General features: G+C 40.4%; 1 protein-coding gene across 1 annotated transcript in view; it reads right to left on the bottom strand.

The window, feature by feature from the left end:
- Positions 1-23,804, bottom strand: part of ARHGAP15 (Rho GTPase activating protein 15) — an 830,524-nt gene that overhangs the window by 261,445 nt on the left and 545,275 nt on the right. The window contains exon 10 of the mRNA XM_073545572.1: positions 11,871-11,993. Within this exon, the coding sequence (XP_073401673.1) occupies positions 11,871-11,993 (123 nt within the window). The remainder of the gene's footprint in view (positions 1-11,870; positions 11,994-23,804) is intronic.

The following is a 23,804-nucleotide window of genomic DNA, read 5'->3' as shown; positions in this document are numbered from 1 at the left end:
GACGGGATAGTACGTCGGCGCGATCAGCGGCGCCCACGTGGTGAGCGCCGCTGATCGCGGCCGGGTGTCAGCTGATTATCACAGCTGACACCCGGCACAATGTGTCAGGGGCGGTCACGGACCGCCCCGACACGTTAACCCCTTGCACACTGCGATCAAACACGATCGCGGTGTACCGGGGGTTAAAGGGAAGCATCGGCAGGGAGGGGGCTCCCTCCGTGCTTCCCTGAGCCCCCCACGGCAGCGCAATGTGCAGCGCTGCTGCGGGGGACTCCCTTCCTCCAGGCCCCCAAATCCAAGATGGCGACGGGGGCCTTCGGGGGCCTGCGGAAGCTGGCTTCCTCAGTGCCTGCAAAGCGCAGGCATGAGGAAGCCTTCTGCACTGCCTGTGTCAGATCGCTGATCTGTCACAGTGATCTGTGATGTGACAGATCAGCGATCTGTCACAGGACAGTGATGTCCCACCTGGGACTATTTAATAAAGTAAAAAAAAAAATAAAAAAAAGTGTAAAAATAATTAAAAAAAAATCGCCAAATAAATTAGAAAAAAAAAAAAAAATATTCCCCCAATAAATCCATTTTTTGGAAATAATAAAAAAAAAACAATAAAAGTACACATATTAGGTATCGCCGCGTCCGTAACGACCCGCCCTATAAAACTGTCCCATTAGTTAACCCCTTTAGCGAACCCCTTAAAAAATAAAAATAAAAAACGAAGCAAAAAATAATGATTTATTATCATACCACCAAACAAAAAGTGTAATAACGCGCGATCAAAAAGACGCATATAAATATCCATGGTACCACTGAAAACATCATCTTGTCCCGCAAAAAACGAGCTGCCACACAGCATCATCAGCGAAAAAATAAAAAAGTTATAGCTCGCTGAATAAAGCGATGCAAAAATAATTATTTTTTATATAAAATAGTTTTCATTGCATAAAACCGACAAAAACATAAAAAATGACCTAAATGAGGTATCGCTGTAACCGTACTGACCCGAAGAATAAAACCGCTTTATCAATTTTACCGCACGCGGAACGGTGTAAACGCACCCCCCCCAAAAGAAATTCATGAATCGCTGGTTTTTGTTCATTCTGCGTCCCAAAAATCGGACTAAAAAGCGATCAAAAAATTTCACGTGCCCGAAAATGGTACCAATAAAAATGTCAACTCGTCCCGCAAAAAATAAGACCTCACATGACTCGGTGGGTCAAAATACGGAAAAATTATAGCTCTCAATATGTGGTGATGCAAAAACTATTTTTACAATAAAAAGCGTCTTTTAGCGTGCGACAGCCGCCAAACATAAAAACCGCCATAAATAGTAAATCAAACCCCCCGTTATCACCCCCTTAGTTAGGGAAAAATAATAAAATAAAAAAAATGTATTTATTTCCATTTTTCCATTAGGGTTAGGGCTAGGGGTGTGTTGGGGTAGGGTTAGGGCTAGGGTTAGGGTTAAGGCTAGGGTTAGGGTTAGGGCTAGGGTTAGGGCTAGGGTTAGGGGTGTGTTGGGGTTCGGGTTGGAGTTAGAATTGGGGGTTTCCACTGTTTGGGCACATCAGGGGCTCTCCAAATGCAACATGGCGTCTGATCTCAATTCCAGCCAATTCTGAGTTGAAAAAGTCAAATGGTGCTCCTTCCCTTCCAAGCTCTGCTATGCGCCCAAACAGTGTTTTACCCCCACATGTAGGGTATCAGCCTACTCAGGACAAATTGCAAAACAATTTTTGGGGTCCAATTTCTCCTGTTACCCTTAGGAAAATAAAAAATTGGGGGCAAAAATATCATTTTTGTGGAAAAAAATGATTTTTTTATTTTCACGTCCGAGTGTTATAAACTTCTGTGAAGCACTTGGGGGTTCAAAGTGCTCACCACACATCTAGATAAGTTCCGTGGGGGGTCTAGTGTCCAAAATGGGGTCACTTGTGGGGAGTTTCAATAGTTTAGGTACATCAGGGGCTCTCCAAACGCACATGACACCCGCAGACCATTCCATCAAAGTCTGCATTCCAAAACATCACTGCTTCCCTTCCGAGCCCCGACGTGTGTCCATACAGTAGTTTTCTCCCACATATGGGGTATCAGCATACTCAGGACAAATTGGACAACAACTTTTGGGGTCCAATTTCTCCTGGTACCCTTGGGAAAATAAAAAAATGGTGACTAAAAGATCATGTTTGTGGAAAAAATACGAATTTTTTATTTTCACGCCCGGGCGTTGTAAACTTCTGTGAAGCACTGGGGGGTTCAAAGTGCTCACCACACATCTAGATAAGTTCCGTGGGGGGTCTAGTGTCCAAAATGGGGTCATTTGTGGGGGGTTTCCACTGTTTAGGTACATTAGGGGCTCTCCAAAGGCAACATGACACCCGCAGACCATTCCATCAAAGTCTGCATTCCAAAACGTCACTACTTCCCTTCCGAGCCCCGACGTGTGCCCATACAGTAGTTTTCTCCCACATATGGGGTATCAGCATACTCAGGACAAATTGGACAACAACTTTTGGGGTCCAATTTCTCCTGGTACCCTTGGGAAAATAAAAAAATGGTGACTAAAAGATCATGTTTGTGGAAAAAATATGAATTTTTTATTTTCACGCCCAGGTGTTATAAACTTCTGTGAAGCACTGGGGGGGTCAAAGTGCTCACCACACATCTAGATAAGTTCCTTAGGGGGTCTAGTTTCCAAAATGGTGTCATTTGTGGGGGGTTCCACTGTTTTGGTACATCGGGGGTTTTCCAAACGCGACATCGTGTCCGATCTCAATTCCAGCCAAAAACGTCAAATGGCGCTGCTTCCCTTCCGAGCTCTGCCATGCGCCCAAATAGTGGTTTACCCCCACATGTGGGGTATCAGCGTACTCAGGACAAATTGCACAATAACTTTTAGGGTCCTGTTACCCTTGGGAAAATAAAAATTGGGGTGAAAAGATCATTTTTGTGGAAAAAATATGATTTTTTAATTGTACCGCTGTACGTTATAAACTTCTGTAAAGCCCTTGTGGGTTCAAAGTTCTCACCACATATCTAGATAAGTTCCTTGGGGGGGTCTAGTTTCCAAAATGGGGTCACTTGTAGGGGGTTTCCACTGTTTAGGTACATCAGGGACTCTCCAAACGTGACATGGCGTCCAATCTGAATTCCAGCCAATTTTGCATTGAAAAAGTCAAACGGCGCTCCTTCCATTCTGAGCTCTGCCATGCGCCGAAACAGTCGTTCCCCCCCACATATCAGGTATCTGCGTACTCAGGACAAATTGCACAATAACTTTTGCAGTTCAATTTCTCCTGTTACCCTTGGTAAAATAAAAAAAATTGAACCTGAAGTATTTTTTTATGAAAAAAAGTTAGATGTTCATTTTTTTTTAAATATTCCAAAAAATTCCTGTGACGCACCTAAAGGGTTAATAAACTTCTTGAATGTGGTTTTGAGCACCTTAAGGGGTGCAGTTTTTAGAATGGTGTCACTTTTGGGTATTTTCTATCATATAGACCCCTCAAAGTGGCTTCAAATGTGATGTGGTCCTAAAAATAAAATGGTGTTGTAAAAATGAGAAATCGCTGGTCAACTTTTAACCCTTATAACTTCCTAACAAAAAAAAATTTTGGTTCCAAAATTGTGCTGATGTAAAGTAAACATGTGGGAAATGTTAGTTATCAAGTTTTTTGTGTGCTGTATCTCTGTGATTTAAGGGCATAAAAATTCAAAGTTGGAAAATTGCGAAATTTTCAAAATTTTCGCCAAATTTCTGTTTTTCTCACAAATAAACGCAAGTTATTTGAATGAAATTTTACCACTAACATGAAGTACAATATGTCACGAGAAAACAGTGTCAGAATCACCGGGATCCATGGAAGCGTTCCAGAGTTATGACCTCATAAAGGTACAGTGGTCAGAATTGTAAAAATTGGCCCGGTCATGAACGTGCAAACCACCCTTGGGGGTGAAGGGGTTAATGTAGATCACTGGGGCGTAAAAGGAGTATAATGCCTCCCCACGGCTACCGCTCTATGCCACGCTACAGGAGCATTCACTAAGCCGCGTAAACACACAGGTGGTCACCTGGAGAACGAGCAGTATGTTTGTTCTTTGGGTGACTGGATCCTTTATTCTGGTATAGTCATCATTATCGGCAAGGAGAACCAATAAACAAGGGATGTGTTGAAGATATTATGATGCTGCATGGTGACATAACATAAAGTTACATATTCACAGTAGTTGAGAAAGGACCTAGGTCCATCAAGTTCAACCGTTCTCTTAACAATTGTTCTGTTCTCATTAGAACTTATTGGATTATGCAAACGGGCCAGTGAATGAGCTCAGATTGACTTGACTCATTTTTGGTAATTCAACGGTTGATAATGGGTTGGGATTGGCCCATCTAAAAGCTTTTATACTTTTCTCTATTTTAGTTGCTTCCCCTTGATTTAGATATTTTTTAGCTACAGTATCTTTAAAAGATGCTCCAAATTTATCAACGATCGTGCAACACTTACAGGGAATCTGTCAGCAGGTTTTTTCTAAGTAATGTGAGAGGAGTATGATATAGGGACAGAAACCCTGATTCCAGCGATATTTCACTTACTGGGTTGTGTGGTGTTGTTTCAATAAAATCACTGTTTTATCAGCAAAATATTCAGAAGTGAGAGTCCTCAGTGGTTGATACCTTTTAATGGATTATCATTTATGTTTTATCACTTATGTTATATCACATGTTTTATCAGCAGGAGATTATCACTACAGGACTAGGTGTCTCGTACCTCCTAGTCAACTGCTCTGTATAACCCCACCCCACCCCACCCCACCATTGTTTGGCAGCTTTCTGTCTATGTATAGTGTAGAGAGAAAGCTTCCAATCAATGGTGTGAGTGGGGTTATACAGAATGCAGCAGTCTGAGCACTGCTAGATCTGCAGCAGAAAAAACAGGGACTGTATGAAAATAACAGCATGCAGACCGCATGAAGTGAAACGTCACTGGAATCAGGATCTCAGCACCTACATCATTTTGCTCTCTGATTACATAGCAAAGACCTGTTGACAGATTCCATTTACGTTTTGCACCACGTTTGATAAATTTGGTCTATCTTGTCATCGTAGATAAATTGATTCCCTTTAAATAAATTTGGAACAAAAAATGGCTACACAGCTTTTATGAAAGTGATTTAAAATTCCTGCTAACAGATTCCTACCTGTTGGCATCTGCAGATCCATATTTTGATTAGCTGGCCTTGTGAGATGTCATCATTCAGGCATAACATGTACTGTGACCCCAGGCCAGATAATCAAAAGAGGTCCCCGGATGCAAGTGTAATGACCAGGCCGAACTTTCCCTACTGTCCATCCCCACATGGTGTCCGCAGCCAAAGGAATTTTGACACACAACGGTCTCGGGGATAACAGTTGCTTTTACTTCAGCAGGAACGGGAATTATAACTTGGAACAAGTAAGGAACAGTCTCTCATAGTCCACGGCAATTACAGTTCACACTTAGATGCTGTGATGTGATTGGGGTCTGGAGCTTTAAGAGCACTGGACAATGTCTTTTGGTATTTAACAGAGGGAGGTAGAAGCAGCAATTAGAGGTTACAGACCTGTACTTGGGGTTAGCTCCACAGTGTGTCACGGCACATGCACAAGTACTTATAGGTGAATGTAGAAACTGTGGTGAATCCTGTCATAAAGACTTTAGATGTGGTGAATCCTGTCAGCAATTCTTTAGATGTGGTGAATCCTGTCAGCAATACTTTACATGTGGTGAATTCTGTCAGCAATAGAATGATTTCTGTACAGGTTAGAGGGAACTCAGGCTTTTACGCCTGCAGGAGATCTTGAGGTAAAAACCTCCTCCACGTGTGTTCTGCTCTCCCTGCAGCATCCCTCAGACTACCGAACATTCTAGACTTGCCTGGAAAAACAGCTCCTCCTATTGACCATGTGACTAGGAGCTGGCCAATAGGAGATCAAATTCATATCTCAGATCCTTGCAAAACAATAATTCAGTCAATAATTCAGTCATTGTACACTTTCACCATTAGGGTAAGTGCACACGTTGCGGATTGGTCTGCGGATTTGGTAAAATCCGCAGGTAAATCTGCAGGTCAAAAGACCTGCGGTTTATCTGCGGATTAGCCTGCGGGTTTGCCCTGCGGTTTGTCACCACTACAATGGAGGAGATGGCAAACCGCAGTGGAATCCACAGAAAAGAATTGACATGTCAATTCTTTCTGCAGATTAGAAACCGCAGGAAATCCGCGTGGAAAATTCCGCATCATGTGCACTGCGGTTTCCATTTTACATAGGTTATAATGGTACTGTACAACGCAGTCAAATCCGCTGCGGATCTGCAGCAATATCCGCAGCATGTGCACATAGCCTTAGATGGCGACAGAACACAGCAAACGAGAAATACATTGCATCTAAAATGAAGGTGACTAGAAATGGAGAATTACAGCTCACAAATAATGTAGAGAGCCAGTTAGAGAGTGAGCAGTAGTGTACAGAAGCTACTCACAATTCAGTATTACTTAAAGGGACAGACACACTCTGGACTGGGTCACTACACAAGTACTAAGCTGACCGAGGGATCAGGGTCCCAAAAATGTATTCGCTCATCTCTGCAATCTATTATCTATTATTTATCTATTATCTGTATATGTATCTAATATCTATTATCTATCATTATCAATCATTATCCATTATATATATATTATTTATCTATGTATCTATTCTCTAGTATCTATTATCCATCTGTCTATCTCTCCATCTATTAATAAATCCCATATCTATTCTGTCTTCCATATGTATCTCTCCTCTCTATTATGTCATTTATCTTTCCTAGATTTCGTTTATTTTCATACAGATGGTAAAAGTCCGCCAGTTAGTTCCCCTTAAAGTGAAAAGCTGAGTAATACATAAAGGTCAACACTCCAGAGGATTTTTTCCCCTCTAAATTACTCCTAACAAGTGGAATAAAAATGCGCTGTTGAGAACCATCCCAGGAAATCAGAAGTTTTCAAGCTTCCAAAAACAATCACTAATGATTAAAATGTGCTCATAGGTTGAAAGGAAATGTAATTCATTAAGTTTACAAAAGTTCCCATACATAGCGGCTGGTTCACAGGCGCACGGAGCCGGGTCTGAGCGCTGGGCCTGTGTTCCTCAACCATCACTCATTCATTCAGCTGTTATCAATTATGAACCCAATGAAAACTCCTGCATTGACTTCAGAGGAACAGTCAATTTTAATATCTTGGGGCATCTGTAGCTTTTGTGAATTGGCTGCGGAGAAGTAGGGAGTTAAGCTCGGACCATAAGTCTGTAGGAGGTTTGTACAACATCCATCAAGCACCAGACAGATAGTCAATAGCAGACTTACAAAAACAGCGCCATTTTTTAGCCGGGGACAATATATTTACACATTACTTATCTTTTACATAAAATCTATTCTAAACGCAGGAGTTTTCTTTTTGTAAATATTGTCCCTGCCTTTAAAAGTTAACTGGATTATAAATCTTTCAGTGAGTCTCACACGTAATTGCTGTTATTAGAAACCTTAAGGAAGGGGTATGACGAATTGAAGAAAACTTGAAAGTTTTAGTTAATTAAGTTTTAACACTTTCACAGTTAAAAAGCATTTTGGTCCGAAACTTAAAAAAAAAAGATACATAAAGATTACACAATAGAAACACATCGTACTGGATTCCTGCACTAATTTTCTCTACCCGGCTGCACCTCTTTGGTCTTCTCGGAGATGCGGCACATGAGCAGTGTGCACGAGGTCCAGCAACTTTGCCTTACAATTAAGTGTCAAGTTGTCCGGCCCATCGGGGAAGCTGACCAGTAACCTAATCACAGGATGGGTTCAGGTGGCAACTGGTGGTCTCAGCAATCAAAATTAACCACCTTTTTGCTTCTCTCTGTCTCAGCTATTGAATTATCCACGTCTGTTTTTCTATTAAGACTCATAAATTGTAGGATTATTCTTCTGGATTAACTCTTGGATGCTCATTCTGATTTGACTTTGGACGACTTGTTAATTTTTACACCATTATCCGAGCCCAATTTCCAAGATTCTGAATTGGCCATCCATGACTGCACCCCTAGCTTTTATTTTACCTTTCTGATTTTCTGGTTTTGACCCTGACTAGCTTGTATTTTCCATCAGGTTGCTGCACCAATCAACAACTACTCCGTAGATGCAGTCTTGCTTGCAGTGAAGTCCAAATCCCTATATAGGAGTTTAAAGGGGTTATCAGGTCTTAAACTACAAGACTATAGTCTCTATATGTGACTGCAGACTTGCGAGTCCTCACATCGCGTGCACTGCACAGTGAGGATTCTCCAGTTTTTGGCGCCGAGAGCGGGCAGTCACGTGACCACAAGTATGCGCTATGCATTCTCCCAGCCACATTCTGACTAGACTATTACCAGCCTCTCTCAAAGCTCTTCAATTTAGTGAGGCTGAGCCCATCTAGTCGGAACATGACCAAGAGTGTGCATATTGCATACTTACGGTTATATGACCACTCACTCCGGGTGCCGCAGAATCTTCGCAGTGTACGGTATGCAAGGATTCACAAGTCTGCAACCATATAGAGTGACTGCAGACTTGAAGTTTAAGAATAGACAACTCCTTCAAGGGTGTTCACCAAAGAACCTCACCGATCAGCATAATGAAGGTCTCAGCTCACGGTGTATTCTACTTTATGTAGTCCAAGTGTTGAGTCACCTATCAATGAAAACTTTTAATATTAAAAAACATTCAGAGAAAATATGGTTGAAGAACTATCTGGGGACAATAGGAATAGGTGTGACTGATCTGGCAAGTCCCCTGGCTGACTTTTCTGCACTCCAGCTGATTGTCAGATTCCAACTATGTATGTACATGGGAAGAAAATGGTCAATGAAGTTGAGCCATTCACGGAGAAGCCGGCCGGGGGAGGTGCAGGACAAGTCAGGTTTCTCCCTATGGTCCCCGATTGGTTCTATAGACTATGATTTTTCTGAAATGCTGGGGTGTTTCAGAAAAAAGTCATAACTGGCTGCAATCAATCAACCATGCTTTGATTCATTATGCTTATGGTTTGGGAATCATCAACAGGGAGAAATATTTTTTTATACAAAATTTATTGGTAGAATTTAATTGTTTACCCATCGTGAATTATTTGCCTTTAGGAGGTCTCGGGAAGCCAGGTAGCTGTTGGATAAGCAATAAGGATCGCATTGCTTGGAACCCAATTTCCAGAAATCCATTATAACTCTTCAGAATTTTTACCAACTTAACCGAAGGATGACTCTAAGACTGATATTTTTTTTACTCTTTTTATTCTTATAGCTGGAAATGCTCATTAACTTTAAACCATTTGCTGCAGATCCATTTCTTAAGTTGTGGAGCCTGCTTTATACTAATATTAGCTCTCCGAACATGCATACTGGAATTATTTAATTGTAGCGAGAGAAGCCAGCTGTATTTGTAAATAAATTATAGCAATTATAAAATAATCATATGTACGGGAAAGTAAAAAGTGCAGCTAAAACTGGAACTTAGGAAAAGTTGGAATGTGTTCAATGAATATCAAATCTATAGAAATGTGGTAACCACCAATCATGGAATGGGTGAGATGTGGTGTCTTCTTAAGGTGGTCCATACCTCACATATTTTAAAGTATCTGGCTCTGTCATTCTTTTTTAACTATATTAATGGTTGTAGAAAAAACAGAAGAAATTCAGCAGTCTTACAAATTCAGTAGATGGATAAAATGGAACATGGAAAAGAAACGTACGCGTTTCGAGCACGTAGTGTGCTCTAAGTCATAGAAAACTTATATACTTTATTGGAAAATGGTTGTCTGAGTTGGAGTAGCAGATGATCTCCCCATGCTCCACTACAGTGATGATATTATCACGGGCTTCTCCATATCTATCTATTATCTATCTATCTCCATATCTATCTATCCATCTTTCAATCCAATCCATCTATCTTTCTATCCCATATCTATTTTCCCAATGTCTCCATTTCTCCATCAATCTAATATCTATCTATCTACCTACCTATCTATCTATAATAATAATAATTATCTTTATTTATATAGCGCCAACATATTCCGCAGCGCTTTACAGTTGAACAGTTTCAAACACAACAGTCATAAGTAACACCGTTAACAATACAATAATTATAATAATTATCTATCTATCTATCTATCTATCTATCTATCTATCTATCTATCTATCCTTAGATAGGGAAACAGAAGGCCAATTTTAGATGCAAAGAAATCAGACTTTTGTCCCTGACGAAGGATGCTTGTCCGAAACGCACGTCGGGTGCACACATGGCTCTGCTCCGCATTCATACACAGCCGAACCAGGTAATACAATACATCTTTTGTATACCCTTTCCGTGCTTTGGACTTGGTATGTCACTTTCAAGTTTAGGCTAATGCCATGGATATCATGCTGCTACTACATTTGAGCACTAAATCTCTTTATATATGGAACTCCTACTAGCATGACCACCTTGTGCTTCCATCACTGTGTCACTATGGTGACTTCAGTTATAATACAGCACTTTATGTTTAATTGTTTATTTATTGCCCCCTAGCCATTTGCTCTGACACTTGCATATTATACATTCCCTGTTGTATATTTTTTGCCTGGTCTTTTCTATTTTAATCTTAACTACGGCACTTTGGTTTTTATTAATGTATTTATGATGTATGACTCATATTATGTATCCATGCTGTTTGCATGTGCTAGACACCCCTTGTTAGTCGTGCCACCTCTTCACCATGTCTCTTTAATAAAGGTGTTTTAAAGGGAATCTGTCACCTATTTTTTCGTATATAAGATGCGGCCACCGCCATCAGGGGCTTATCGATAGCATTCTGTAATGCTGCAGATAGGTCCCCAATGTAACCAGAAAGATAAGAAAAATGAGTTATATTATACTCACCCGGGGGTCCGGTCTGGTCCGATGGGTGTCGCGGTCTGGTCTGGCGCCTCCCATCTTCTAGAAATGACGTCCTCCTTCTTACTTCTGCCACGGCTCCTACGCAGGCATACTATATCTGACCTATTGAGGGCAGAGCAGAGTACTGCAGTGCGCAGGCGCCGGACCTCTCTGACCTTTCCCGGCGCCTGCACACTGCAGTACTTTACTCTGCCCTCAATAGGGCAGATACAGAATGCCTGCGCAGGAGCTGCAGCAGAGGTAAGGAGGAGGACGTTATCGCTAGAGGATGGGACGCACCGGACCGGACCGCTTCACCCATCGGACTGGACCGGACCCCCCCTGGTGAATATAATCTAACTCGTTTTTCTTATCTTTCAGGTTACATCGGGGGCTTATCTATAGCATTACAGAATGCTGTAGATAAGCCCCTGATGGCGGTGGCCACAGCTTATAGGTCAAAAATGAGGTGACCAATTCCATTTAATGTAAAAATCTTGTTTCACCTATCCATTTTTTTTGCATATACCACTTGATCTCTATTCGGTAATTTTTCTTTTGGATTCACTATTTAATCCAAATGGTCTGCCATTCTTCCTTGTGCACATATACATCACTATTCACAATGAGTATTTAGATATAGAATAATTAGTTGATGTATATATGCATTGATTTGGTGCAGGATTTTGTTTTATATTTATTTTGCCCATGCAGCGACATTTAGCTCCAGAATAGCAAATCCCTTTTCAACTTTGATGAGCTTCACATGCGAAAATCCCAATGTACTTTAAAAAAAATATTTTCAAAGGTGAAAGATTGTTGCTTACGCAGAATAACAAAAAAAATCATATTTTTTTGTCAAAAAATATACAATTTGGGCAGAAAATCAAAATATAAAATAATTGTTTTTAATAATACCTCTAATTAGTCCTTTCTCCTGTAGAGTTTTCAAAGAGGGACGACGAATTATGAACTTCTTTAGTCTTGTTTTCACACGGTTTCTGTCAGATGTGTCTGAAGCGCTATAGTTTAATTTGAAAACTGGAAAATAAAAGAAGTAAATGCATTAGAAAAAATATTTACAGATGTGTTTACTACATATTAGGTTATTTTACTGCCTATGGTATCTATCTAATCTATTTGTTTTTATTACTAATTTTCTGAATATAAAATAGTAATCTATAATTCTTTAGCTTTCAGATTAAAAAAAATCATGAAAATCACCAAGATCCGCTGCTGGCAGCTCCTGTGTAATCAACACTCAAATACCAACCTAGGTGTGCTCAATGAGAGACAAATCCAGAGACCCTGCAGGCCATGGTAGCACATTTGAGCCATGCAAGATGCCAACAGTTGGGGCTGCGTGTTCCGGGAACCCTTAGTGATGGACAATGGGTAAGAGTGGTCAGCCTTTTAGTATTTGCTTGATGTATTGGTTGCGGTCAGGGATCTGATTGAGGTCCTGTTTACATGTTGTGGCTTTTTCAACAATTAACTTTCTAATGGTTTAAAATTTGGGCACATGCACTTTAAGCCATGCATACCGCTATATAAGATTAGTGGCATTAGCATGACCATCTTCCCACCTCTGTATGTTTCTCTAAGGCCCGGTACTGTTGTGAGTTCATTTTCCCCTTCGTCACTGAGGTCTGGTGAACTCCCTATTCTGGTAAAGGAAGGTAATGAGCCTGATTATCAGGCACCTTAGTCTTATGAGGATGACTGGCTGAGTGGAGTCACGGACTGGATATAAGGCTGCCGACGCCCTTCTGCCCTGTGGGTGATTTCTCTGTGGACTTCTAGGACACCAGTCTGATTCCTGCTCCTCTAAAGCTAAGTTTTCGGTTTTGCCTGTTAGCATTTTTGTTTTTGTTTTTTGTTTTCCTTACTTTTCTGTATTCTGCCATTCCCTGCTGGGGTGAGCTGAATCTCCTTTTGCCTGTAGCTCTGTCTTCAGTATATTCCTGAGTGCTGACATAGCTTTTTGAAGCCTAGCGTCTTCAGGGCCTTTTTCACTGTCAGTCTGTTGGCTCTTATTTTCATAGGGTTTTTCACGGATTGCAGAGAGCAGCCTTCCTGTCCTTTTCTATCTAGTTAGCTTGGCCCCGTCTTTGCTCAGTATATCTTTCTGTCTGTGTTAGTATTTTCATCTTGCTTCACCGTCATTATATGTTGGGGGCTGCCTATTGCTTTGGGGCCTGCTCTGGGGCAGTTTAGATTTCCCCTTTCTTTCTTTAGGCCTATTTAATTCTCCAGCTGTGATCGAGGGGTCTAGGGCATCGTAGGAACCCCCCACGGCTACTGCTAGTTGTGTTGATAGGTTCAGGGGTCTGCAATCCGATAGCTGCCAACTTCTCTGGTTTTCTGGACTTAGCTAGCATTTCTGTTTTTGCCTCCTACGGTGACTCAATCATAACACGGTACTATTTAATTGTTCGTCCTTTTTTTCCCCCTCTTTGAACTTGCCTATATGTATATTTATTCATATTTTGTATGATTTATTATTCTAATAAAATTAGGATTTTATTATTTGGATTTACACTGTTTTTTTTGTGATCATGTTTGAAGGAGTGTATTCATTGGGAAATCTCCCTGGTCCACATGTAATTTGATACAATTGTGGATCACTTGTCATATATCTATTATGTATTCTGTTCTATTTTGTTTATAAGATGCCAACAGTTGTACGAGCAACATGAAGGATAGGATTGTTGTGTTAAAAAATGGTTCCTGTGACATTTTGGAGAAATAGCCATATCACTGGATCCACGACCAAATCAATGTAACACCAAGCTTTTAATGTGCTTGGAATAAAGACTAGAGGGGTCCTGCTACTGTACATTATGCCACCCCACACCATAATTCCAGGATTAGGACTGGTATGACATTCCATTGAGAAGGAATCTTCACTGTTGTGTCAGATTTGAAGTATGATTAGTACTGATCCATTCTGTACAAGACTAAGATATAAAACTGTGTATACACAAACCATCAAAAGAGTTTGACATTAGGCTACTAGACAGATATCCACTAACAAGAGCTCCTTCAACCACACACCACCGCTTTCAAAGGCTATCATGATACAGAACAAGATGGCAATGAAGGCTAGAAGACAGATCTATGCTCATTTGTGAGGAGTCCTGGTTTTGTTTTGGATGCAGTAATAGTCAGAGATTGTCTTGGAGACCCGGTGGACCATGCCATGAAGAGGCCTTCATGACTTGCCTCTCATCGGGCAGATTTCATGCTTCCAGTACCTCAGCTACCTGTCTGCCTGAGACTTCCAGTACCTTAGCTACGTGTCTGCCTGAGACTTCTATTACCTCAGCTACCTGTATGCCTTCGGCTTCCAGTACCTCAGCTACCTCTATGCCTATTGCTTCCAATACCTCAGCTACCTATCTTGCCTGTAGTTTTCAGTACCTCAGCTACCTGTCTGCCTGTGTCTTCCAATTCTCCAGTTACCTGAATGCCTGCGACTTCCAGTACCTCAGCTACCTGAATGCCTGCGACTTCCAGTACCTCAGCTACCTGAATGTCTGCGACTTCCAGTTCCCCTAATATCTGAATGCATGCAACTTCCAGTACCTCAGCTACCTGAATGCCTGCGACTTCCAGTACCTCAGCTACCTGAATGCCTGCGACTTCCAGTTCCCCAAATACCTGAATGCCTGCAACTTCCAGTACCTCAGCTACCTGAATGCCTGCGACTTCCAGTACCTCAGCTACCTGAATGTCTGCGACTTCCAGTTCCCCAGCTACCTGTCTACCTGCGACTTCCAGTACTTCAACTACTTGTCTGCCTGTGGCTTCCAGTACCTTAGCTACCTGTCTGCCTATGACTTCCAGTACCTCTGCCTCCTGTCTATGGATTCCAGTATATCCGTTACCTTTTTGTGTGTGCCTCACCTGTGACCACCAATGTGACCACTTAGATCTTGGTGATCCTAAAACCAGCGTAAAAACACCACTATATATCTGGTGGTAAACTGTCGATGGTTAGCCCCCCAACAGATGATTTAAGAGTTGGGAAACCCTGAATCACATCAAATGGTGATAGTTTTGCAGACATTTTATTCTGCTATATATCTTAAGCATTTGAGTCTTGCCTTACAAAACCCTTTAGCTTGGGAGAGCCCCAGTACATACACTGACAACCACTGACAAAAATAGCCTAAGATTTCATTAACTTGTTTTAAGAACTCTGATTTAAGAAAGGGTTGCCAAAACAAGACAAGACAAGTCCTTAAAGAGATTTTTTTCAGAAGACAACTTTTCATGGAGGTGTATGAGCTGGCATTACTTCCAGTGTATATAGTCATGGGATTGTAGGGATCTCTTACCTTTTGAACCCAAACCAATATTACCTTAGGACATATCAAAGACATGTGGGAAGATTATTTTAAATAACAAATCCTTTAACTATCTCACTTTAATAAAAAAAAGAAAAGTTTTGATTAGTGTTTTTCTCCCAAAACTTTGAGAAATGACCCAAAGTTCCTTCTATTCTCCTTCTAAGCTTTATTAATATATTTTTTTAGGCTCGTGATGGCCAGAATGAAAAGGAAGATATTTATTTTACATGTTTATAGTAATGTAGGTCAGGTATATATTGTGTTTATGAAAGCATCATTTACAAAAAAAAATCAAGTTACATGACGATTTCTTGTACTTACCAAAGTTAAAAAACTAACCTAAAGTTAACTCGTTCGTTTCCTGAGAGACAAAATAAAATGGACAGTTATCTTTACCAAGCTAATTTTAATTTACATTAGCCAATTATTTCTCGAGTATCTTGGGGATGTTTGGATTTCCAGCCTTGAATGTATGACTTTATAATCCAAACTTCTAACGCACTTTGTGCCTCATTGATATCAAGGGAGCTAAACTTGCCAAATTGTTCATTTAAAGTAAATAAAAGATAGCCAATTAAGGAAAGTAAAATATAAACACATGCCCATGATAATAAGAGGATAGTGAGCCTGTCGTTTTACTACTGAATTTAATAGAACGCTTCTCTTTTTCCCACAACACCAGCTGACCTCACAAATACTTTCATGAACTTGTAATCATCACATGAAAAAAAAAACGATGCCTCTGCTGAAAAATGCATTAACCAAATAATCTATTCCTTTACAAAAACACCCTTCACGCTAATTCGACCGCTTGGTCAAAGGCAACACTTTCTATAATTCCAGTGGAGGCGACTCATCTAGAGTGCATACCCCAAGAGAACCTTATATTTACTGCTTATAGCCAGATTGTAATAAGGCATGCGGATACTTAAATAATTTAACCCTTGATGCTGAATGTTTTTTTCAACACTTTTTGACATTTTACATTTAATTTGCAGTTACTTCCAAACCATCACTTTCTTACTGATATTAAAAACAAAGTGTTACATTATTTGTATGCAAGAGTCTATGCACATCCAAAAGAAAATCCATGAAAGTAAAACTTGCCATGGAAAGATGGACCTCATCTTTTGTAGGATATTATTTTGCATCTGCCACTGGCGATAAAATGTGGCAAATATCAAATGTGTCTAGGAGCAGTGCAACAGAAAATGGCCACATTTCATGCTTACGTCAAAGTAAAAGTTGCATAAAAACTTTTTTTTATCATAGCAGTACACTTAGAGAGTTTAAATAGTGCTTGGGTGAATTAGAAGACAAAGACCTCCAAGTCATATAGGTCCATGACCTATCGCCTCTTTTGCTTGGCTCACAATTCAGCTGTTACTCATATGTCCTGGCTCCCCCGGACCCATCCATGTGTATTCCTTTCTAGATGGCGAGCTAGCTCTACTGATGTGTACACCTGGTCACTTGTGATGAGCACATGTGCTCGTTACTCAAGTGTGCCTAGGGTATGTACCAATCATTGCGGGTGCTTGAGCGACATGTGCGAGTCCCCAAGCCCACATGTTTTGATGCTGTTATACATGCGGAGATTGCCAGTGTGCAAGAGGCAATCCCTGCATGTTTTGTGGCTATCAGCAGTGAAACATGCGGGTGCGGGGACTTGAACAGGTCACTCGAGCACCTGCGATAATCAGTATACACTAGAGCACCCTAGGCAAACTTGAGTAATGAGCATCTGCGCTCCTCACTACTGATCACAATGACATCTCTGATGTCATAACACTATGCTTTTAAAACAGGATCATGTACCAGCAAGCAGCCTGAGTATTTTGTCAGTAATTGCACACTTCTGCTATGTGCTTGCACTCCAAAGTGCTGTCCACATATATCCTGCTTAGGGATGAGTGGACCCGTGGATGTTCAGGCTCAGCCGAACTAGAGTTAAAATTCAATTTGGACCCAAAGTTTGGTGCTTTAAAATGGCTGTAAAATGGTCATAGCAAAGGGGCTAGAAAGGAAGCTAAATAGTGGTAAGAGCAGGACAATTGCCCTGCAATCAAATGTAGATAGGGAAATAACATAAAATAAAAAAAGGAAAAATTCTGATCCTGAACTAGGAGATGGAGGCCCAAGTAGAGCAGGAGGTTGAGGAGGAAGTGAAGGTGGCAGTGTAGGTGGAAGTGGAGGTAGCCAACACTGTTTTTGTGTTTTTTTTATTGATTTTTAGGGAGGTACTCTGAAAACAGGCAGTGCAATAATCTGTTGGCCACTTTCTCTCTGTATATAGGCCATGTGTTACTCTGCAATTTTTTGTGCTACACACAGCAGCTTTTGGCACAGTACACCCACAGGTGGGGTTGTAGAGTACACATAGCGGCTTTTGGCACAGTACTCCCACTACTGGGGTTGCAGAGTGCACACAGCAGCTTAAAGGCACAGTACTCCCACAGAAGTGGTTACAGAGTACACACAGTGACTTTTGGCACAGTTCTCCCACAGGAGAGGTTGCAGAGTACACACAGAGGCTTTTGATACAGTACTCCCACAGGTGGGGTTGTAGAGTAAAAATAGTGGCTTTTGGCACAGTACTCCCACAAAAGAAGTGGACACACAGCGGGTTTTGATACAGTACTTCCATACATATTGGTTGCAGAGTACACACAGCGTATTTGTGGGAAAAGTGCACTACCTAACACTGTCCTTCACTCCAGCTGCATCCTGTCCCTACACTAAACAGAGCAGAATGGTGGCGGCACACGTTATCCGGTATTTATACACTCGGAGTCACATGGTGTGCCAGCCAATCACAGCCATGCTAATACTTGCTCTGGAAGTGCCCATAGCCTAAAAGCTTGTTGATTGGATGCACTACAGCCTTTCAACAAACTTTATTAGGCATCCGAACCTAAACAGTACGCCGGATATCCCATGAAAAGTCCGTGTTCGGGGTCTCAGTACCAGACACTAGATGTCCAGCACGAACCCCAAACTTTACCATTCAGGTTCGCTCATCCCTAACCCTGTTCCCTTTGATCTTCGCTGTTTCACATGTTATTTGGTATATCCAACTCTGATGCATCGACACCTCCAGACCATGCTGCTCACCGGGACCTATGGCTTAATAAATCCACCAATCCGGATTAAGAGATGAGTGAAGTGACTTATAGCTCTGATATATTTATTGTGCAAAAAACTAATAAAAACAACCCCCAACACCTCAATCTAAACATTGCTAGCAGGAATGGGTCTCCTTAAATAAACTCTGGGGAGTGAAAAAAAGGTGATTCTCCTTAAGGGTACATGCACACGTTAACTATTTCCTGCAGATACATCTGCGTCAAACACGTCTCTTGGCAAGAAGAACACTGCATAAATTAAATAGATTTTTGCTTCCACATTTTGCATGCGCTTTTGGCGCTGTTTTCATTAACATTTTTGGAATGCTATACAACCTATAAGATGACATTCACATATAGCAGAAATGTAATTTTTTTGGTTGGAATTGCAGATGCAAAATTAGCTTTGTATTACTGAAATATATCATCTGTATGTGAATTTTTTTTCTGTATCATATTTTGCAAAGAATTTGCCGCAGAATTTTTGGTGAGATCCGTGATGGTTTTATGTTCAACCTGTGTCCTAATGGTCTTAAATGTATTTTGTAGACTATTAAAAAAAATGGTTAGGAATCGGATGAAATAAAATTTGCTCTATCATCTGGCATCTGAGATACACATCTATTCCCAGGGGCTAGGAAAGTCTTCATATGAAACCCGTGGGTCGGAATTGCCTTTATATTCAATCAATAAGAAGAAACAGGCAATAATTAATTGCTTCCTATCACCTTTATCTATTCACCTTAATGGAATCAATAGCGTAAAACAAGCGGCTGCTCAACAGTAGTGGAAATCATTGTAAGCGGGAAAAAAAAAAAAAAAAGAGAAAAATGGCCAGAGAGACTATACATCTTTTTGCGTTAATTCTGGAAATGTGAGCAAGTTTCTTATTAGAAAAACCACATTATTCAATATCAAAATGAACGCGAGGTGGGCTCATCAGCCGCGCTTATTCAAGATCTCAGGGGAAAATTCAGACCTTCCTCTGACTTTTATTTCACTCTCAATATAAAAAAAAACATTTGTACATAATCCCGTGGGGTTACCTATAATTAATTCCTGCCAGGGTACATTTAAGTACTTTTAACATGTGTTGAAAGCATTGGTTTTTGGAAGAACTATCCATTAACGACTTTCTGAACTGTAACAATGGTTATTGACAGAGCTTGTCAGACTAAAGTACTATTGATTTTTTCACATCATGTGTATAGCAAAACCAATTTCTTTCAAGTGCTTCATCCTAACTGAAATACATTATAACAGGCTTCCTATCAGTTTATCATAACCAAAGTCATAGAATAGGATGCATTACAGAAAAGGATTAAAGCTAATGAATCAAAAAGCTCAAGGCTCCTTCTACTTTATTTGTGTAGGAATTCGCTCACCAATAATATCTATTGGTGGAATCCCCATTCTGGGTCCATCACAATCTATGTTTTATCTAGGGTTGAGATATGATAGCAGATGTACAAATATAAAGGAAAAATTACATCCAAAAAACACTAAAAGAATAGGAAATTTACTTAAAAACAACGTGTTTAGGCTGTATCCAGCCACATGGCAGGTAACTGAAGAAGGCTGAATACAGCTGAAACGAGTTGTGTTTTGAAATAAAATTATCCTTTATTTATTCATCTAGCAATTTTTTGGTCAATTTCTGCTATCATGGGAGCGTCCTTCACCTGGTATTTCCACCCTCATTACACTACACACTGCAGAAACTCCATGAATGCATTTCCATACATCAACCCCAAATCATAAAAGAGGATAAAGAGGCATAAGCAACAAAATTTTAATAAAACCAAATATTTATTAATAATATTAAAAATTATTTGAGCATTTCAAGGAAGTTTCTCAAACAGGTCAAAATGACACAGTGAGAACAAAGAGGGGACCAGGGTTAAGAAAACCAGCAGCTGGATATATTAACACTGGTCCCTTTTTGTTCTCACTGTCCCTCTTATGATTTGTGGTTGATGTATGTACAGTTGTGGCCAAAAGTATTGACACCCCTGCAGTTTTGTCAGATAATACTCAGTTTCTTCCTGAAAATGATTGCAAACACAAATTCTTTGGTATTATTACCTTCATTTAATTTGTCTTAAATGAAAAAACACAAAAGAGAATGAAGCAAAAAGCTAAACATTGATCATTTCACACAAAACTCCAAAAATGGGCCAGACAAAAGTATTGCCACCCTCAGCCTAATACTTGGTTGCACAACCTTTAGCCAAAATAACTGCGACCAACCACTTCTGGTAACCATCAATGAGTTTCTTACAATGCTCTGCTGGAATTTTAGACCATTCTTCTTTGGCAAACTACTCCAGGTCCCTGATATTTGAAGGGTGCCTTCTCCAAACTGCCATTTTTAGATCTCTCCACAGGTGTTCTATGGGATTCAGGTCTGGACTCATTGCTGGCCACATTAGAAGTCTCCAGTGCTTTCTCTCAAACTATTTTCTAGTGCTTTTTGAAGTGTTTTGGGTCATTGTCCTGCTGGAAGACCCATGGCCTCTGAGGGAGACCCAGCTTTCTCACACTGGGCCCTACATTATGCTGCAAAATTTGTTGGTAGTCTTCAGACTTCATAATGCCATGCACACGGTCAAGCAGTCCAGTGCCAGAGGCACCAAAGCAACCCCAAAACATCAGGGAACCTCCGCCATGTTTGACTGTAGGGACCGTGTTTTTTTCTTTGAATGCCTCTTTTTTTCTCCTGTAAACTCTATGTTGATGCCTTTGCCCAAAAAGCTCTACTTTTGTCTTATCTGACCAGAGAACATTCTTCCAAAACGTTTTCGGCTTTTTCAGGTAAGTTTTGGCAAACTCCAGACAGGCTTTTTTAGGTCTCGGGGTAGGAAGTGGGGTCTTCCTAGGTCTCCTACCATACAGTCCCTTTTCATTCAGACGCCGACGGATAGTACGGGTTGACACTGTTGTACCCTCAGACTGCAGGGCAGCTTGAACTTGTTTGGATGTTAGTTGAGGTTCTTTATCCAACATCCGCACAATCTTGCGTTGAAATCTCTTGTCAATTTTTCTTTTCTGTCCACATCTAGAGAGGTTAGCCACAGTGCCATGGGCTTTAAACTTATTGATGACTGCGCACGGTAGGCACAGGAACATTCAGGTCTTTGGAGATGGACTTGTAGCCTTGAGATTGCTCATGCTTCCTCACAATTTGGTTTCTCATGTCCTCAGACAGTTCTTTAGTCTTCTTTCTTTTCTCCATGCTCAATGTGGTACACACAAGGACACAGGACAGAGGTTGAGTCAACTTTAATCCATGTCAACTGGCTGCAAGTGTGATTTAGTTATTGCCAACACCTGTTAGGTGCCACAGGTAAGTTACAGGTGCTGTTAATTACACAAATTAGAGAAGCATCACATGATTTTTCGAACAGTGCCAATACTTTTGTCCACCCTCTTTTTTATGTTGGAATTATATCCAATTTGGCTTCAGAACAATTCTTTTTGTGTTTTTTCATTTAAGACAAATTAAATGAAGATAATAATACCAAAGAATTTGTGTTTGCAATCATTTTCAGGAAGAAACTATTATCTGACAAAATTGCAGGGGTGTCAATACTTTTGGCCAAACTGTAAATGATTGATATGAGGATGGTAATATATCTTCAATGGACTTTTGATTTTCATATGAAAGCATTTCCGTCAGCACACCAGGTCAGTTGCACCTACTTGATTTATTTCATACATCTTTAGAAGTTGTGCCCAAATATGCACAACTCCATCAGTTGAGCAATGTCACCATTTTTTATTTTAATCTCTCTTTTTTTAAAGTTACTATGCTTGCAAAGCATCATCTTCTCCTTTGTCCCTTAAAGGGATTGTCCGGTCAAAACCAATAAGTCTGCAGTCACTCTGTGTGATTGCAGACTTATGAATTCCCCCAGCAGTCGTCCGAGATATACGGTCATCTACATAAGCTCTTTTACAGAACATCTTTGGTGTCCCAGTACCAGGAATGACATAGGAGAATTAAACATGTTGCCAAACCTACAATATTACTGACCTATTCTTACTATAGGTCATCAATATCTGGCCAGTAGGGGTGCGACACCTAACACTCCCACCAATCCGCTGTTGCAAAGTCCTGTGGCTGTTGGAAGAACAAGGTGTGAAGAGTAGGAAGACCAAAGCTAGGCGCACTGTGTAGTGGCTTTTTTTTCCAAGCACTGCAGAACAACTCCTATTGATGTGAATGGAAGCTAGGCTGCAGCACCAGAGAGCAGCCATTACACTGTGTACAGAGATGTGGATTCCCGCTGCAGTGCATTGTGTACTTCTATTCGCACCTGGCAGCATAACAGTTGATTGGTGCCAAGATCTTCATTGATCGTTAAAACATAAGGGAAGTATCAATCGGACAAGCATTACTTTTCTCCAAGACTGAAAATGGAATTAATAGACTTCCTATAAGTCCATCATCAGTTTTGGAAAAGAGCAACTCTCAGCCGTGAGCTTCTACTACGCCTTCGTTTTAGTAATACTGAGGGTCTCAGCCCAAACCCGCCACGATTCAAAACTTCTGTCATGACATGTAAAAAGTTGATAGGTCATAAATGCTTGGACCCTCCCTGAAGTTAGGGGAAACTAGAATTCTGAATGTTGGATTTCAGCATGCAAAATCCGAGTGATAAGTAGTTCATTGAGACACTGACATGGATTTAATCCTCTCTTCCTATTGACAATTTTTACTCCCTCGAATGAGCATTGGACCAAAAGTTATCTAAGATACATGGCCTTCTTTAGGTTTATGTCCTTTTTTTGATCTGGAAACAGGACTATGACATTTCTTCTACCAGTTACCACTCGCTCCAATATTTCTTTGTGCCCCATGCCTACAAAAAATGGTCTAAATGTATTCACTTGATATGTGGAATTATATTTAATTCTTTTAAAATAACTTTTCAGATAGTCTTTTTCATTTTATTGTTATTGGATCCCCAGCATATTGTAAAGACAGAACATTTCTAGGAAAAATGTAACTGTTCAGGTAACTATTTCCCTGCATATGTCTACGACATTACGTTCTACTTGTAGCAAGCCACCATTCATTTAGCATTTAGATTAACTGTGCGTATAATGTTTCTGTAAGTAGATTCCATATTTCCTTTATATTTTCTGTAAATTTCCCTCATCACAGTATAGATCAAAGCAAATTGACGATAAATTGGTATCATATGGTTTTTCCAAAGTTGAGCCTGCTATAAAAAAAAAGTCCTATCCTTATTTTTGCGGTAACAGGTAAAGCTATTTAACACGTAATTCATGTATTTCCAAAAAATTTCAACTTAAATTTTTACACAAAGTGACATTTTTGTAAAGTAAATTTTTATTTTTAAGGT

This window comes from Dendrobates tinctorius, unplaced genomic scaffold (assembly GCF_039654945.1).
Source record: "Dendrobates tinctorius isolate UK_male_01 unplaced genomic scaffold, ASM3965494v1 ptg000143l, whole genome shotgun sequence".
Taxonomy (NCBI): Eukaryota; Metazoa; Chordata; class Amphibia; order Anura; family Dendrobatidae; genus Dendrobates; species Dendrobates tinctorius.
The sequence above is the reverse complement of the archived record's forward strand: the minus strand, read 5'-3'. Positions and strand labels throughout refer to the sequence as shown.